The following is a 19,733-nucleotide window of genomic DNA, read 5'->3' on the forward strand; positions in this document are numbered from 1 at the left end:
TTGATATCTATAATTCATGTCACTAGTCTTAATGTGAATTTGAATTATCTGCATATCTACCACTATGACAAGTTAAAAATGTTAATTCTAGATAACTATAATCCAATTCTGACAGGTCAAAATGGGGATTCTTGATATAAATCACTTATGGAGGAGAAATGTGAATTTGACATATCTAGAAATCTTCATAATCACAATTATCACACATATCTGAGTGTAACTGAAGCCTTCTCCTCAGCAGAAATAAAGCATTACTGCAAAAACTCAACATGTGAGGTTTGTGTTGAACAGCCGTCATTCTGCTCAGCCAATCAGAATCTGTTTCATGTTAAAGTTAAACTCCTCAGATCCTCAAGCAGCTTCTCTAACCTGTAGACCACACACACACACACACACACACACAGAGCTCCAGATGATGAATACACTAATACTCCAGTTTGATAGAAGTGACTTTTTTATTGATAACAGAATCTTTGAGGTGTTTTCTTCATTAGAAATATTAAACCATGATGAAAACATTTTTATATCCAGAACACAATAAAAAACCCCATCAAAATGAGAACAATTTATACTTGATCAAAGGTAAAAAACAAACAAAAAACAGGTAAAATATTATACACCATGTGTTGTAACTGAGGACAAGATGCTGTGAATGAACATGACTCTGCTGTAAATAATGCACGGCAGTAATGAGTCGACATAACTGAAGGAAATCCTCCTGAAACCCAAAACCACGTCCAGCAGGAACCGTCGTTTCACGTAGAAAAATAAAGCTCAGAACTCGTCACCTTCGTCGTTTCCATGATTTCTCCTCTGAAGCTGAACCGAACGGCAGGATGGAGTTCGTGATTTGAAGAATAAAAATCATAATGGTGTGAACACAAAAGATCCATGGATACACAGCGCTCCTACACCTGCTGCAGGCCATCAGTCTCCTGACTGGATCAATAGATGTTGGTGTGTTGATATGACTGGTTTTATTAACAGAAATCATCACGTCAGTTACCGTTTGGTTTAAATCTCCGTACACTGTGACCCCGTGTGTTTACACCGATCAACAGTATTTTTCATTTTTTCCAGACATTTTGTACAGTTTTCCGAACCTTCTCTCGACCCGGAGCCGATCAGGTTTCATTTCGACGGAGCGGCGCCTCCTGCTGGCCGGCCGGAGCTACGCACTCTGCACCGCGCTGTGAGGAGACGAACTCCCTGCAACACAAAACACCATGGAGACTGTAGTTTTACTTCTACAAACATTTCTGATTGGTTGAGTTAAACATCAGTGGGCGGAGCCAAAGACCCACGGTTTTTCTGAGCGTAAGTTAGCTAACTGGCAAATCTGAATGGCAAAGAAGAAACTCTGCAAAAAATATAAATAAAATATAAACGACTGACTTCTTTTTTCATTCAGTCATGATGTTGAAGGTCAGCAGCTAGCTAACTAGCTTACCTAGCTAGCTATAAGCTAGTATGGCTAGTTTGAACTTGAAGGTCAGCTAGCTAACTAGCTAACCTAAGTATAGTAGATTGTATTGTTTCAGTTAGCAGCAGAGCGCTAGGCTTCATAATATTAGCTTCCTCCTCTCTTACCTCTTGTCTTTCTCACTGAGCTTCAGTCTGATGTTACTCAGCCAGAAAAACTGTGGTTCTTTGGCTCCGCCCACTGAGGTTTAACTCAACCAATCAGATTATTTCAGTCTCTGAAGAGTCAACATGGAGTCAGCTGAGATCGAACAAACTCTGAACAATTATGGCTAAAATGAAGTCTTGATTTTTGACAAGATCTTGATTATCGTGATTATTAATATAAATAAATTGGGGAACAAATTATTTTACGTTAACATCTTGACTTTTTTCACCTGCAGAGTTTTGAATGAAATTACATGTGAAATATCATCAAACTCTATGAATAACATGTCTGTTGTGTTAACATGTGGAACAGTGGAGCTGCAGGAGAGTTTCCTGCTCTCTGTCTCTCATGTCTGATGAGCAGCCGAGAAACAATATCAACAAAATCAAGAAAATAAGTTTCTTATGTGAGATCATCAAATCCATTTTTTATTTTTGTGCAAAGATCGGAAAATGTTTCAGTCTTCAGTGAGGAAAACTGCAGAGAGGAAATTCTTTACTTCCTGTTGAAGTCTCCTCAGCAGACCTGAGTCCATCTGCAGGGAACAGCGCCACCTGCTGCACCAACATGCAGACACACTTCAGCTTAATAACAGTTCAGTTTCTGTCTTCCTCACTGGGATTTTTCATGCAGATCAGACTGTTTTTGATGAGCGTCTCCATCCCACAACACAACACTGTTCAGTTGAACCTCAGCTCCACTCTTATAAACTCTTAGAAAATTAGGAAAATCTAAATGGGATCTGGTGGTTATTGATTATATTTAATATGTATGTAACCAGTGATTAATAATCTGGGTTTTTTTTTAGAGGAAAAGCTGAGTATTTGTAATTTTGGGGACTTGTTTGGCATGAAAAAGGTCAGATTTAAAGACTTCAAACATGATCAGCTTCAGTCCAGAACCATCAGACCTGTGCTGAGCGCCGCGGTCCGGACCCGGCTCTCCTCCAGCGTCAGGAAGCAGCCGCTCTGCTCTGCGGGGTCAGAGGTCATCTCACAGGTCAGCACCCCGATGGGACCCCGCCCCCCCTTCAGATGGACCTGGATGCTGTCCTGCAGACACACACACACACACACACACACAACACACTGTCATCACCACTGTTCATTTACATGACTTTAAGTATTTACAGATATTTATTAGATGAAGCAGACAGTCTAAATGAAATGAAATGTTTCAATATCACCAATATAGTTTGTACCAGTTGTGGGAATAAAATTGCAATTTACAGATAGATGAGATTAATACGGAAGAGGATTAGGGTCACGTGAAAAATATATTTGAGTTCTGAGATTAATTTCAGAATTATGAGAAAAAGTCACAATTATGAGAAGTCAGAACTCAGAATTCTGATTTAAAATTTTGAATTCTGACTATATTCTCATAATTTTGAAATTAATCTCAGAACTCAAATAAAATGAACTCAAATAAATTAATCCTCTTCTGCAGATTAACTGTGCAGCTCTTGTGTATGTGAAAATGCTTTGATTATTTGTTAGATATTGTGGACACAGTTATTGATCACATCTCATTTCAGGAACATTTTTGAAATGTTTTGTTATTTGCCTATATGAGAATAATGTACAAATATTAATGGTGGAAACTAAAACTGTGATATACAGTTATTCACAATCAACTGTGCTGTTCTGATGTTAAGGGACATGATGAGGGACAAAGTTCCACATGTGTGTTGAGAAGTTAGAGAAAAGTCAGCGGACTGTAACACCGGTTACACCAGAGTTAAAGCTAAGGCTGCAACTAATGATTATTTTCATTATGGATCTATCCATACGATTAATCGTTCAGTCTATAAAATGTCAAAAATAATAACAAATGCCCATCACAGTCCCAGAGTCCAAAGTGATTCTTCAAATGTCTTACTGAGTCTGACCAGCAGCCAAAAACCCAAAGTACTGATTTTATAATGAGATGAAACAGAGAAAAGCTGCAAATCTTCATGTTTGTGAAGCTGCAACCAGCAAATGTTTGGTGTTTTTACTGTTAAATGACAATTACTTGATTATCGTTGATACAGAATCTACCACACACCCAAAACTGAAGTAGAAGCTAAGACGTAACACTAGAAAAAGAAAGATACTCTCCGCACACTTCTGTCAGATGCAAAAGTAGAATCACAGAGTGTGTGTTCACCTCTTTAGGAGTAGGAACCTCCAGCTTGGTTTCCTCCGGAGCTTTGACGACGATCAGCGTCTGCTCCTGGAACACCCTGATCCCACTCAGGTCCTCATGAGTCACATAGGCCGCCGTTCAGGACGAGTTAAAGACGACACATCTGATCTGGTTTGGTTTGATCCACAGTTACTACACTGCTGCTATTTCACTTGAGCTTTATTTGACAGTTTACAGTAGAGAGGCGGCTGTGTTTTGAAACATCCGTACAAATACAGATTCATATTTAAAGATTGTATATTTTTACTTTTGCTCAGTGGCCAAAAGTTTGTTGAGTTTGAAACACACTGACCGCTCCAGTGGTTGGACTGGGCAAAATGTGAAATAAGGAAATTGGTTTTGCATCTTTTCTTTGCAAATGTTGTCTCACAGTGTTCCTGCTGTCTGTTTCCTGCTGAGGTGTGTTGTGTTTCTTCACTCCCATCCTCCCATCCCTGTATAAAACGCTGTGATGTTGGTAATGTTACCACTTGTAACTCCTACAGACCTCCTCCATGTCTGACAACACCCCGCAAGGAAGTTATGCACCTTTTGGTGATAAGCCACGCCCACCACCACGCCCCCTTTTGCCCAATCGACATGAAAAGTTCTTCCTCGGCCCATAACCAACCTGCATACCAAGTTTTGTGCAAATCCGTGGCCAACTTTTTGAGATATCCTGCTACGATATCCTGGACGGACAAACACAGACAGGTGAAAACTTTAGCTCCTTGGAGGAAGTGATGACATGGCAAGTGGCAAACACTAAAGAACTGACCACCTGTTGGCAGGTTTCTGACACTTTAGGTTCTGATCAGACAGCAGCTGGTTCCTCTAAGCTCGCTGAGACACCGCCTGCTGCAACAAACCAGTGAAAACAACTGAAGAAAGGCACAAGCAGGTTCAGGAAAGCCTCCAATGTGATCACAGCCTTAATATTTAATATGCGTAAACCCGTCTAAAAGCCAGGGAGGCCCTCTGACCTCTGACCTCTGGGTGTCAAAGGATATCCGGTGTTGTCGGAGTCGTCGGTCATGTCGAACAGCTGCTGGGCGCAGGTCTTGATGAGTCCGTCCAGCGTCTCCTCCACCAGCTTCAGGTTCTGCATCTCTCTCTGGAACTTCTGCTGCTGCTTCCCCAGGAAGCTGGAGACCGGGCTCTTCCCTCTGCAGAGCAACAGGTTTACAGCAACTCTGCCTCGGATTCATCCACAACCTTCTTCAGTTGCATAATGTTTAATATCCTTCATTTGCTTTATTCTTATTAATAACCAATTTGATTTTTTTTGCGGTATCCTTTTACTATTTGCTGCTGCAACGACACAACTTCCCTGGAGCAGATGATCCAAGTTTCATCTAATCTGATGGGAAAGTTTCTGAGCAACTGACAGACAAAGTTGCCCAAGGAGTTGCCTCCAGCTCAGCATTGTCTCTTTGACCGCATGGCAACACATCGCTGTCAGGAAACATTTAGAAAGGTTTTTGATCCTGTGACTCACTTTGTTGCCTATTGCCGGGAATGTTGCCCATCTACATTGCCACTAAAACTGCCAAGTATATCAACAACAGAGATGAGCAATATTACCTTGTAGAGAGGTGGAGATTGATTAAAGTGTGTGACAGAATTGGCTATGATGATCAGAAATATAATGGTCACAACTGCAATCTTTAGGCAATTTGTTGGGCAATGTAGAAGGCAACACTCCCAGCAACAGGCAACAAATCTATTCAAATCTTTCCTGGCAACAAGATGTTGCTGTGATTAAAGCCACAATGTTGAGAAACATCAGAATTGCACAAAATTTTGCCGAGTATCAAAACCTTGGTGATAGAGATAAATTTGGCTAGTTATTGGGCAATGCAGATGAGCAACAGTTCCAGCAAAAGGCAACAAAGCTGAACTGCAGGGTTAAAAAAAAAAATCTATTCAGCTGCGTCGTCATAACAACAGGCTCCTGTGGGATTACAGCAACATTGCCGTGGCTTGTGGCAACTCCACCGGCAACGCTGGAGCAGTTGCCTTGAGAGGAGCCACAGGCAGCTTCATACTGCGGGCGCTCGGTAGAAACTGAAGATTATTTTACTGTTGACCTGTTTGTCTCTGAATTCACTCTGCATAAAAACATAAGATAAAAGCCTAAAACATAAAAAGTAGACACACATTTTTAAAACATACCAATAACACTGAAACAACCTGAATAGAAATCACAACCTGCAGATACTCTTCATCAAACCGAACCTTTTAATTCGTCCAGCTACTTACATCCACTGGATCCGATTGGCCGACTGCTTCCTGATGAGGCGGATGCCGTCCAGGACGTTGGTGATGTCACAGACGGTGCGGCGGCGGGTCTTCAGGCTCGTCGCCACCTGCCGCAGGTCCAGAACGCCGTCCGGAGCCGCCAGCAGCAGCTGCAGGAAGCGCCGCGTCAGCAGCCCCAGGGACACGTCTGAGCACGACACAGCACCCACAATGCACCGGGAGTTAGCTTGATTCAGACTGTAATATCTTGATTTTGGTCTGTGTTCAAAACTCTGTCATTACACGTATAAAAAAGCTCGCAACTTGACTCAAAAATATCGAAACGAGTCCAACTAATGTCGCTTCATGAGAGGTTTAAAGCTGCGATATCAAACTTTTCTGACATGAAAGTAATAAATAAACAGGATATATTCTACACTATCAGCCTGTGTTTCATACTGATCCAACTTTATCAAACACTGCAGAAAAATTTCCATCTTAACTTATTTCATCTTGTATTCAGTCGTAATGTTTTATTTATGTGGAAGTGGAAAAATCAACTAGTGTGATGACATCATTCCTCTTATTTCCAACACAAACCAAACTGTTTCAAGAAACTTTTAAAGTCAAGTGACAACATCTTGATATTAGCGAAGTGATCTGATTTCAAGATACTGACTCTTGTTTCCAGAAAGTTCCTGAAAGAAATGAATCTGCACTGGAGGAAAGTGACATCATCTCAGCTCGTTAATCACAATTTAAAAAATGTGTGATTTTAAGACTGAAGGAGACAAAACGACTTGTAAAAACAGACATTTCTTGCAGTGATGCCGTTACAAAACTCCAAAGCCAAATGAAAACACGACTCACAGTTTCTGGGAGTGTTTACGCTCTGGATCTCTCTGCTCAGTTTGGGGGAACTGCTGGAAAAAAGACAAAAAAAAACACCATAAGATTATAGTTTTAAATTCATCATTAGCGCCAAGCTAATATAAAATATATGCTATTTGGTGAACAGCTGCAGTTTACAACCCTATGAGTACAGGAGTGTTTTTGGTTTGGTCCCAGAGGGAATTGAACCCCAAACCCTGACAGCTTCAGCGCCTTGCTCTGCCCATAGAAGAGGTTTGGTACCTGAACGCCTCGCGCTCCGAGCCGGTCTCCACACTCCCGTCTGGATGCTGCGGATCAGAAAACATTTGAAACATATGAATTACAGCTTATATGCAGCGTGTGGAAAATGACAGCAGCAGAACACACCGAGGCAAAGAATATAAGCAATATGAAAACAAGTGAAAATCTAAAGATATGTGTAATATATAACAAAAGAGAAAACATAACAGTATGAATAAATCTGTGACTTTGCAGCATAAATACAGGATGTGTGACTAGGCTTGAGAGATATCAAAAATTCAATATCGTGATACTGTCCCGCAAAAATATTGCAATTGTTTTTTTTCAGGTATTTCATTTTATTTCTTCTAAATTACATCAAATTTTAAGAAATTTGATCTTACTATTCAAGCACTGGAGAAAGCAACGGCTGAGTGTAATTTCCTCATTCCTGCTATTTCCAGGCAAACAGGCTGATTGTGGAAAAGGGAACACACTTTAAGTAAAATGACAAATTTTGTCACTACAACTATGATTATTTTTGTTCTACCACTAGTAGATTATAGGTTTATAAGTTTAAAAATGTGCACAACTTGTGATCTAAGCAACACATGGTGTGCGGCCGGGTGGGGAACAGCTGGGGCGGCGGGTATTCCATATTGCGGAAAATATTGCAATATTCGATAATATTGAATATCGGCCCAAGCCTGTGTGTGACAGACAGTTTGTTCACCTGCTGCTGGGGGTTCGGTGCAGCAGCAGCAGCAGCAGCAGCAGCATCCTCATCATCTTCATCAGCAGCATCATCTTCATCCTCGCCGCCGCCGCCGGCCCACTGCTCCTCCTCCTCGGACGACTCGGCGCCCCAGGGGCTGATGACGCCCAGCGGCCCGTCCAGGTAGGGCGGCATGATGGGAATGGCGTCCTCGCTGATGCCGCGCGACGTGATGTGGGTCGGCAGGAAGTGGTCCTCACAGATATAGTGCTGCTCCGTCGAGTCCTGCTTGTCCGTCTCTCTCAGCGCCGCCAGCCACACCTGATACAGTGAGCATCATTGTTATTATTGATTACTATATTGGTGATTAGACTAGATTAAATTAGATGAAACTTTAATGATCCCTGTGGTGAAATTGGGTTGTTGTAGCAGCAAAGAGAAGGATAAAGGTGAAAATAACACAAAAGGAGAGTATTAAAATAATACAATTAATTACAACAAAAGATACAACATAATGACATTTTTACAAATTAATATATAGCGCCTTCATTCAGATTTAGTTGGAAGTTGGAACAGATGTGCAGATGTGCATTGCGAGATATTCACATGATCAAAAATTACAGATGGAGCTCACATAATTAAAAGGGATTTTAATTATGTCCTTTTAGTCAATTATTGTTTTATTGTTGATCTTCTTGTCCTTTTAATGCCCTTTAATGTCCTTTCAGTGCAATTACTGTTTTGCTGTGTTTACTGTCCTCTTAATGCACAAAGAACTTTATATTTCATGTGTATTTGCACTGTCTGTACAAGGTTTTAACTGCACTGAACTCTACAAGCAACTTTTAAGCACATGACAATAAGCCTGAAACATGTGGAAATATGTGAAGACTGGCACATGTGCATTGCAAGCTCTTCACTTTATCAGATCATATTTACAGATGGAAGCAGCAGCCCAGATATTGTCTCCAGTAATCTGTATCTGCTCATATACAGAGATAGGATATGCACAGAAAGATGTGCAGGTCGAGCCCCGAAACGCGCCCTTCTCTCTGATATGGAGAGAAACATCAGGCCGAACTTCATAAAAGAAATCGGTCTCTTTAATGTGGCTTTGATTACTGACAAAGATACAAACCACAGAAAACATGACTCAAGACCTTTTCTGACTCACTAGCAGCCTCTTTTCAATTCGGCGTGTAGATAACCCACCAAGCAGCATTCATTTCAAAAACTTTAAACGTTTAGAAGTGGCTCCGTATTGCAAGTTGCTGTTACAACTGAAATTAGCTGCTGCTTGGTGGATTATACCACGCCGAATTAACCACTGGAGCCTAACGATTCAGAAAACATGTAAAGTCATGTTCTAAGAGGTGTGTACGTTTATTGATAAGCAATGCAGCATGAAACTGACAGATCTTTGAATGGAGTTTGGCGGACAGTAACAGTACTCTCAAGAGAACGGAGCGTATCAGGACTAGAAGTGGACGTGGGAAGGAGTCAGTTTATCAGGTTATATTTACAGATGGAATAAACACAATGTAAAGAATGTTGCCGGAAATATGTCGGCTCATAATGATGTACAGAAACATGGACGCAGAGCAGCGCAGACACACCGACAGAAACACTGCAGGAACCGAGTCTTATACAAAGTGCTATTCAAAATGAAAGCGGGTTGTACCTTCACCCTGGCCGGGTCGTGGGGGAAGCTGAAGAACCTCTTCGGGCTCCGGCTGAACGCTCCCCGGTTCCCCATTCTGTTGGGACAGCCGGACACCACACACTTCACCATGGTCACCTCCGACCCAACACACCGGACCGACCGTTACATCCGAGCGGGTTTTAATACCCGTTAAAAAACCGACCTAACGTTGTATCCGCGCGCGCTTGGCTTCAACCCGAGACACTTTCCCCTGTTTGGTTTGTTTATGTTGCGTTTCACGTTTTTCTCAGACCGGAAGAGAAGACTTCCTTTAACCCGGAAGTAGAACTTCAGAGAAAAATAATTTCAGTAGATTCTCAGCCAGGTACTCTTGGAAAATGTGGAGTGTTTTCTGCTTTTATTTGTATATTAAATAACAATTATAATATTATTAACTGAAAAAATACACAACAAAGGGACCTAAGTACATAAATACAAAAAATCAAACGAAGAGTCTTGACCGAAGAGAAAAGCAGAAAAGGCGGGATTTTTCTTCTTCGTTGATGCTGTGCACCTGGTCTGGTTGGTTCTCTGCTGCCGCCCGCCGGACAGACCGGGAAGTGTCACATTCATTTTCTCTATAGACATTAAAAAAAAAAATCCTGATATAGAGTTTTAAGTTTTGAACCAAACCAACCAGACAAATCATGATAACAATAGATTCAGGAAAAAATGTTATTCATCAAAAAAAAAGTAGTATTTGTTTGTAGTATTTCCTGTACAGTATTTTCTAGCAGGAAACTCTGTCATTCATTATTATTATTATATCACTCAATTATTTGTATAAATCAGATAATATCACAGTCCTAATTGCTTTTTTATGTCTTATTGTAGCTTTTGTAGTGCCAGTGGCTGCCGTCACTGTAGGACAGCCATTAACATAGATCAATTAAATATGTATGCACTAATTATCTTTCTATTATTATCTTTCCTAATCACCATCATCTCTCAGTTATCCGGTCAGACAGAGAGGAGAGAGGAGAAGGTCGTCATCAGTGTTGCAACACAAGATTTATTCAGAGCAAGAGATGCCAACACCAGCATGATAAAAATTGTACAAACTTCACAATTCAAATGAAATATCACGTAGCAACTTGTGACCTTAAACATACAGCAGAAATATCAACAGAACCCATGCCATGTGGTAACAAAACTCATCTGGAAATTTTGCAAGAAAGAGAGAAAAAGGGGTAAAGGAGAGAAAATGAACGTTGTATAAAAACCCCTTAACGCACTACTCAAAAGAAACGGTAGTATTTCAATAAACTGATGACTTCACAAATATTCATATGGATTTCTTTTGCATTCTAGCATGTCACATGTTAGTGTTGAGAGTCTCTATGTAAATAGTTACAGTTTAGCTTTTACATCTGATATTACAATACGTAGTCTATCGACTGTCTTTAAGTGGCAGATTTGTGCTTTAACTCCCATTTTCCTTTGTATCAGTAAGAATAATCGACTAAATAAAAGTACAAGCTGTCAGTCTATCTAATGCAGGACTATACTGGCAGGAAGCTGCGGACACAAAGCTTTGGACAGACGTGGAGTCATGGAATGTGGCTTTGCAGTAGAAGTCAAAAGGACACGTTAAAGGAAAAATCCCCCTAAAACACTTTAACACTTCAAATCAGCTGTTGGTAATGTACTTTTCATTCCTGGCTCCATTCAGTAGTTAGTTGTGTTTTTCTTCTTTCAAAGACACGCCCCAGTGTTCATGAACTAGTTGGCTAGCTAGCTAGATTTCTATGCTGATACATCCACTTTTGATTTAAAGCAACAAGTTCCCGCCTCTTCTCTGGGGGTTGAAAGGCATTCTGGGAAACGTAGTAGGCTAAATCTCTAATTGCAGTAAAAGTAGACGAGGCAGGTTGAGGGAAAGTGGGTTCACCAGAAAAGTAAATAAATGACACTTCATCACTAAATAACTGCTGGAATGTGCTGAACATCACAGACTGATGATGTACTGTATCTAACTGTAAAAGTATCTGAGGGGGATTTTTCCTTTAATTAGCAAATCAAGTCAGTGAAACTCTCTCTTGGTCGTTTTTCAAACAGGATTCACCAGCACAAAGTCTTGTTGAACTCACAGTTTCCACAAACTCGCTGTACAGTTTTTGCTTCATTTACCACGTGAAAATACTTTGACATATTCCAATAAAGTGCATGCATGACCGATGGTGTTCAGAACTCAGACTGCTTCACTGCTGCGGTTCCAGACAAGCTGATAAGGTCAAGTAGTCAAGTCAGTAGTTTGAGCAAACATCTGGACGGACTTTAACGACGTTCACATCGCACGTCGACTGCGCTGCGAAGGCCGCCGCTGCCGCCGCCACCCGACAGTCTGCTGTTTCTGTCTCACCATCTTTTAAATGACTATCAAAGAGAATTAAAAAAAAAGCGCTGCTTAGTCGTGTCGTCTCGCATCATGTCCTATTGTGGCTCAGACAATCAGACGCATGATTGGAAAGACGTTTCCTACTGAACGAGTGCAATATACCTTTACTGCGACGGATTGGGGACGTTTGACCCTGTAAGTCCAGCGGAGCCGTCAGCCGTTAGAAAGAAAAGTCGTATCTACAAATCCCCTCGCTCGCCGGCCGAGCGCCTCGGTCGACAGTAAAAACATCAAAACATGGAAACCAAGGTGAGTCCCTGTGCAAAGTCGAACATGACCGAACCAAAGTCCTTCGCCTCTCGCCCGCGTCGGATCCCCAAAACATGATTGTAGTAAAAGGTTTATACAAAACGCAATACATTTATATTTAGTAAAAAGATCTATCAGCTCTTTGCTAGTTTTATTCATAAGAAATTGCATATACCCAAACTTTTTTTCATATAGATTGCATCCCATATCTAAACAAGTGGTTTTATATTATCATACCAATATTGCTGATACGTTGTCCTAGTAGCTAGTCGAGGTTTGATGATCAAAATAAATTCATAATGGCAGATTGTCTCCTACATTTTCTGCAGCCGTTGGTCTTCCCCCTTCGTTCTTCCGATGAACAAAGAAAACGGTTTTTTTTTTCGCGACGGTACAGGACAGTTTGAAGCTAAACTACTCCGTTGGGGATGATGGGATTTGCACCGGTAAGTTTCCGTGTCATGATGTTTGAAATCTCCTTGTTTATGACGTTGTTTCTTCTCGTAATTTTTAGTTAAACACACAGACCACTGAAGACGTAGCTTTCAAACATTGTTACAAAAATCGATAAATTTACATCCATTAAGCGACCTTCTGTGGAGAAAAGCCAGTCGGAGATGATTGCTCCTCACATTCCCCTCGCCTCTCTTCTCCCCGTTAAAACCCGTGACGCCCAGATTCGACTGTTTGTCCATAAATCGCGTTAAAATAAGAAATGATTCAAGCTTACAATTAATAAATACATATACACTAGAATGTGCATACATTAGCAGCTATAAACAGTACATCACATTATATTAGGTCATATGAAAATGTACAAAACGTGAATGTTCGTTTAAAACTTTCGCCGTTGGCAATTATTTTTCAAAGCAAGGCAACAACAACCAAAATAAAAAAAGAGAGAGATACCCATGGAGTCGAGAGCATAACAGCAGAAGAAATAAAATAAGAACTATGGTAGATTACAGCAGCAAAAAACAACCCATTCCCCTCTTTTTGACTTTTTAAACTTTTTTTTTTTGCTTTGCATGTGTTGTTGGGCCTCGGTTAGACCTGGATGCCCTGGACGGCCTGTTTGATGTTCTCCAGCAGGGCCTTGTTCTCCGGACTCTGGTACTGGTCCTGGTGGGTGTACATGTCTGTCAAAGTACTCACATATGTGTCAAAGTTCTGTTCATTCATTGGCTCCTGTGAGGGAAAAGAAACCCACGAAGAAGACAGTCAGACGGGTTAGAAGAGGTGTATAGACAAGAATGGCGTGACGTTTCAAATGTGCCACGCCTGTAAAGTGTGGTACAAGTGTGAAACAAAACAATAAATCAACAGTTTCTGTGGTTGCTTTTTCTGTGTTTTTATAATTTATGTTAAATGTATATGGTGTTGTTAATTGTCCATAACCCGATCTGAAGTTGACGCTATTTCCGTCAACCATTTGATTTTGAAATATCTTGTAGGAAGCATCAACACATCTCACTTGGCTTAATATCACAAAAATCCATTCAGTATTATTTACATGATCGACAAAATTAGCCAATTTTAGCCAAACATTTGCCAAACTATATTACCCAGCAGGCTTTTAGCTATCTGGAATGTTCCATCTCCTGCAAAGGGAACTAGCTCCGGTAGCTAGCTAGCTAGCTGCAGCTTCACAGCTCCAGAGACAAAATGTGTTCAGTTCCTCATGAGGCTGAATCAGACTTTAGTGAATCCAAACTGCATCTGAACAGCTGAGAACCTGTTGAGACTGCTGCTGTCAACTGTTGGTTAATTCTACGGTGTAGTTCTCCATCGTCACAAAGTCCTTTCTGGATGTTTCTACACCTAAAATAACAGAAACATACAAATCGTCTAAAAGTTTATGCTGCGTAGTTTGTTGAGAGGTGAACCTCAACGCCATTCGTTGCTTTGTTTAGTTGCAGAAGACAGAATACTTTGTGGTCAATGGAAAATTGCGTTAGCCACTTAGCTGCTAGTCAACCACAGGAAGGCTTCGGCCTGCACTTCTGCTTCGACTCCTTATAATTTAATTATCTGGAAGTAAAAAAATTTTAACAAGCTAGCAAACTCCAAGAGAGGAGTCATGTTAGCATTTTGAGACTTAAAGAAAAAAGATTTTAATGATCCTGCTGTTGTTTGATAACTGTGAAAACTTAACAACAAATTATTTACACCATATATTTCACATCAATTATTAGAACATGGACAATATAACCACAGAAAATGTTGATTTATTGTTTTGGTCACAGAAATTGAAAGAGGTTTCGCACTTGTACCGCACTTTGTAGGCATTGCCTTTTTGCTGCGTCATCGGCATTCTTATCTATAGGCGATTGGTAAATTTTCGACGAAACGATGGGGGGAAGGTTGGAAAGACAGAAGGGGGGGCACTAAGGAGGGAAACATCAGCAGGAAAGCATGGCTCGTTATACAAACTGTCACTGAAATCCTCTGCTTTTATAGATCTGACAACATCTAGACGTCTCAGCCTGCAAAGATCTACGCAATGCAACTCCAAACCATGCAGAATCAGAGGGACGGTTAGCCGACGCAGACGGACGATGGAAGGTTAATGTTTAGCAAATGGAGACAAAATCAGGATGTTAAAAACTAATGGGAAGTTTATGGACGGACGTGAGAGAAATGTGAGGAGCAGAAGTGGAGGAAACCAGAACAGATAGACTTCTACTGGAGCATCAACAGCTAGGAGACTGGATCTTTACTTCTGCAAACATTTCCTGGAGGCAGAAATAATCTGATTGGTTGAGTTAAACCTTAGTGGGCGGAGCCAAAGAACCACAGTTTTTCTGGCTAAGTAACATTAGACTGAAGCTCAGTGAAAAAGACAAGAGGTAAGAGAGGAGGAAGCTATTATGAAGCCTAGCGCTCTGCTGCTAACTGAAACAATACAATCTACCAAGTTATCTAGGTTAGCTAGTTAGCTAGCTGACCTTCAAGTTCAAACTAGCCATACTAGCCTTTAGCTAGCTAGGTAAGCTAGTTAGCTAGCTGCTGACCTTCAACATCATGATGCCATGGACATGAAGGAATGAAAAAAATAAATCATTGCCATTTATGTTTTGACCACAGTTCTTTCTTTGCCATTCAAATCTGCCAGTTAGCTAACTTGCGCTCCGAAAAACTGTGGTTCTTTGGCTCCGCCCACTGAGGTTTAACTCAGCCAATGAGATTTTTTCTCCCAGCAGAGCAGCTCCGCCTCCAAGTTTGTACAACTGAAACTACAATCTGCGACAGCTGGAACTGTGACTTGAGTTGTAATTTAATATTTCCTATCGATTGGTAAATCCCTGTTACTTTTGGTTCATTGTATGAATTTCCTTTAAATCAGTAAGTCAATTAAGTTTTTGAATTTGTTTCAGAAGCCAGGAAATGTTTTCAGTGTTTTCCAACTAACCTAAAATTATGTCGCATTTAGCATTTCAATATTTCTTAAGAAAAAAGGTCTAGATATGTAACGTACCGGTGGCCAGTTCCAGATACCCTTGGTCAAATGCGAATGAAATAAAATATAATTTTTAATTTCTCAAATATCTATGATTTGATGTCATTTGCCTTTTGGCAACAAACAAAAATAAAGGTGCTAAAAGACTAGAGACTACGTCAGAGAGTTTTGTCTGGAACTGGACCCGGTACGTTAGTTAGTGTTAGCGTCATTATTAACATTACTGGTGTCGTACTGTAGAACAAAGCAATACATATGGACAGTTGTGATGTGCAGACAGCACAGTGGGCTCAGGAGGCAGGAGGGAGAGGCTGGGAGGAGATGACAGTGCAGAAGAGAAGGATAATTGGATAAAGGATAAATGGATCTCTTACTCTGGGAGGCATCTGTAAACAGCAGTTATGCTTTACTGGAGCCTCTTTCTGTGGCAGCGGTCTCTACAGGAGAGGAGAAGTCTATTAGCCCGCTAGACACAAGGCTTCATACGCTGCACCGAAAAAAAACTACGTCCGCCTTCGCAAGTCATTTCATCTCTGGCTCCGTTCACACTGCGGCTGAAAGTTTTCCTCCCATGTGACTCAGATCTGATGTTTTCTAATCAGAGTGAACAGCAATTTTTCAATTCAGATCTGGACTACATGGATATGTGCTACAAAATTGAATCCCGAGGCATGCGACCTACATGCGACTTGCGTTTCAACTGGAATTTGTCTGCGTTGCCATGACAACGATGACGAGGCCAATGAGACACAACAATGGAGAGAAAGACAAACTTTGACACCTCAGTTCAGCTCATACTGTAACCGAAATGTGTCGGACACAAAAACAGATTTGATGTCTTTTTGTTATTGTTACTCTGCCCATGTGTCTTTCTCACATCGCCATCAGTTCATGTTATTATGGGATGTGCGTTACATCCTACAATAGATATGAACAGTCATCCAAACAAATCAGATATGAGCAGCAGTTTGGAGCTGAGCCTGAAGGCCTGCAGTGTGAACGGAGCCTTGGATTCACTTTCTAAATCTCACCGGAGAGGAAAAAAACTCTACCAACTGGAATGAGGAAATTTCACCTGTTTCCAAAGCAAATCAACTTGTTTCAGGTATAATCGAGTGACATCAATTGATTGATTATCTTGAAACAAGCTGGAGCGATCGGCCTTATTTCAAGATGTTGCATCGGAGATGAGTGACGCCGTCTCACTCCGCTGGAGGAGAAATAAGAGCTACAGGCCGAAGACGAGATCAAACGACTTGTTAAGGCGGACATTTTTTCACAGTGTGATATGAAGTGGTCCCACACATGAATGGAAGGAGGACAGGAAGCCATATTCAGCGGCAGAGAGTCCAGTTATCAAGCAACTCTGGTTCGTAGCGGTTAGGAGATTATCCAATTAGCCCCAGTCTTCTTTCTACACAAGAGCCGTGACTGAACCAAGACAACATGACGTCAAAACAGCCATGAGGTTTTCACTCAAACTTAAGAAACCAAAAGGATCGGGGGCGTATTCGGTCGTCTTTATGTGAAACTCTGTGAGGCGTTGTAAGCACAGAAGCACATGGACTGCTGGGAAAACAGGTGGCAAACAGAAAGAAGCAGATGAGGACCTGAGTGAAGACTGAACGTCTCCCTGGATCAGATTCATGACAGGATGTTCAACCGACACAGCGCTGCAGGCTAGTCTCAGATCAGCTCAAATTTAACATTTAAAATAAAGCAGGCAACTACAGAAGCTCATTGAGGACACATATTGATAAATTTTATTTACGCCGGTTTCCTGTGATAACGAGTTAATATTCTTTGTTTTCTTGAGATATCGAGTTATATCGCAATAAGCCATTTCAGACCCTATAACCAATCCTGAAACTAATGTGTGCTATGTGGAGATTTAATTGAGACATAATAATATAAACCAATATCCAGCTGTGTTGGTGTTTTCTCCTCTTTTCTAAAGCTTGTTGTCAAAACTCGGACGACTCGAAGCTCCTCCCGCTCCATTCAACACTCCATTTTTTAAACTAGCTTGTCTCCTCCCTCGCTGTTTAAAAGCGGCGCTCTCCCCCTCCCATTCCTGGAAAAATATTCTCGTAATGGTGTAATCGATGAAGCGAGCGAGTAAACTTGTTAAAGCAGTAAACTTGCTAAACTAGTGAACTTGCTACCTTCCTCTTCACTTCATTGTGGGACATGTGACCTTCAGCAGGAGGAAGATCAGTCAAAGTGAGACTGGTAGCCGGTGAGACTTCTCAGCAGGAACAGTTAGCTTAGCTGTTAGCCTTTATGAACAGTTTGTCCTTAGGGGCCTCCGTAGTCTAGCAGGTTTGCTGTGCTTTATTTACAAATGTGTTGCGGTTTCTGTCACCGTCTAGTGGTCGGAAAATTGCTTAGTGCAGCTTTAATTTCTATTGTTCCTCATGATGCCTTCTGACTGACTGAATATCCTGAACACTAACAGCAACATTTGGGTTTTGAATAATTTGCTTTCCTTTAGGATGTTAACAAGCAGAAAACGTTCTCATTATCTTGGGAAAGCATAATGTGTTTTCTTGAGATAATGAGATAAATAACTCGATATCGGGATAAAACTAAGAAAATTCACTCGTTATCACGGGAAAACAGCGTAAATAAAATGTATGAATTTATGTCCTCAATGGGCTTCCGCAGTTAACAAATCACCACATCAGATACCGGACAGACAAACATCAGCTGATCAGACCAGACAGGAAGTCAGCGGCTCCATATGGTGCAAAAACAGCAGTCACTCAAAAAACAGACAAAATTGACAAGGGATTTTATTTTGTATCAGGACACTTCAAGCTTGTTCCAGGATATTTTTAGTCCAATTATCTCACTGCACTGCCAGGAAATTTGGATGGTTTCAATAAATGTAACTTTTTTCAGGTAATGTGACTTCAGACATTTGAGTTTCTTGTTCTGAGATTTACTTCCTTGTTTTGTGATTATTCCTTGAAATAAGTCTAATAAAGTCCAATAAATTAAGTAATAAATATCGACATGAAGCAGGTGAAACTGATTGAAACCAGCAGAATGATCTACCAGAGCAGTGAGATAATTTGACTGAAAGTATCTTGAGGAAAGTGATGATAAGTTCAGATACAAAAAGAAAATCCCTTGCCAAGCTTGTGATTTTTGTAGTGAAGTTCTTCTACAGGCACAAGAGGCGAAAACATCACACACAACACGATCTTAACAAATCATTTCATCCAGTACTGAGTCTTAAATCCTATTTTCCCAAATGCAAATTGACTTGTTTCGAGATTTTTCTTAAATCAAGTGTTATTTTCTTGATGCTAGTCCAGTGATCAACATGTTTCAGCATGCTGACACTTCCTGAAACACGAGAAACAGCACTGGAAAGTTATCTCACCGCATTGACAGAAATCTTCAATGCAATTTAAATTTAACTGCAGTGTGCTTGTCACAGCTGTCACTGCTGAACAGCTCTACTACAAACTGATATTGATATTGATTGGTTCGGTTGTACCCAGTTGATATTGGGAAAATTCCTCTGGGTACAACCGAACTTGACGTCTGCAGCGCCGCTTGAATGCCCCGCCCCTTGTGAAGGGCTTTTGGTGTGAGCGCACAGTAAGAGAGTCCAAATCAGATTTCGTTGTTTGCTTTTTTTTCTGGGTCCAGAATTTCCTCATAATTTCCTAGAAAGGAACTGTTAATTTCTTAGGAAGTTTCCTGGAAAGAACCATGAAATTATATTTTAATTACAGGGAAAATAGAGAAAGATGTTTGAAGATTGAAGAAGTTGGATGGTTGTTGGTAAGTTCCTCCAGTTTCTTCTGGACAGAACAGAACCATGAAATGATGTAGTAGTTATATAGAAAATTAGAAATTAACTAAAAATTAATTAAGAATTCAACAAATAACTATATTATATAATTATATGAATAATGACTTCTGATAATTGACCTCTGCCTATTATTTTTCCAATAAATAGTTTATAGTTTTGCAGTTCTTTCCAGGAAATTATTTTAGAAATGTTCAGTATCTGATTGACTCTCCAGACTGCTGACAGTG

At 40.7% G+C, this 19,733-nt stretch overlaps 2 protein-coding genes across 3 annotated transcripts in view; both read right to left on the reverse strand.

Moving 5' to 3' along the window:
- Positions 1-452: 452 nt before the first annotated feature.
- e2f6 (E2F transcription factor 6) lies at positions 453-9,813 on the reverse strand. 2 transcript variants are annotated; one of them, XM_078290115.1, is made up of 9 exons: positions 9,550-9,813; positions 7,887-8,189; positions 7,175-7,221; positions 6,911-6,960; positions 6,062-6,248; positions 4,810-4,965; positions 3,782-3,896; positions 2,541-2,682; positions 453-1,209 (listed from the first exon to the last, which is right to left on the reverse strand). In XM_078290115.1, exons 1-9 carry the CDS (start codon positions 9,658-9,660, stop codon positions 1,172-1,174), a joined length of 1,149 nt encoding a protein of 382 aa, XP_078146241.1. In that variant the 5' UTR covers positions 9,661-9,813; the 3' UTR covers positions 453-1,171. The 2 variants fall into 2 exon arrangements, with proteins under 2 accessions (XP_078146241.1, XP_078146240.1); XM_078290114.1 differs by having other exon boundaries at positions 6,911-6,963.
- Positions 9,814-13,264: 3,451 nt separating this feature from the next.
- myt1la (myelin transcription factor 1-like, a) overlaps positions 13,265-19,733 on the reverse strand; it is a 57,835-nt gene continuing 51,366 nt past the window's right edge. Inside the window, exons 22-23 of the mRNA XM_078289914.1 lie at positions 16,052-16,114; positions 13,265-13,405 (exon numbers count right to left, since the gene is read on the reverse strand). Of these exons, the coding sequence (XP_078146040.1) occupies positions 13,265-13,405; positions 16,052-16,114 (204 nt within the window). The remainder of the gene's footprint in view (positions 13,406-16,051; positions 16,115-19,733) is intronic.

Source organism: Centroberyx gerrardi, chromosome 18, assembly GCF_048128805.1.
Source record: "Centroberyx gerrardi isolate f3 chromosome 18, fCenGer3.hap1.cur.20231027, whole genome shotgun sequence".
Taxonomy (NCBI): Eukaryota; Metazoa; Chordata; class Actinopteri; order Beryciformes; family Berycidae; genus Centroberyx; species Centroberyx gerrardi.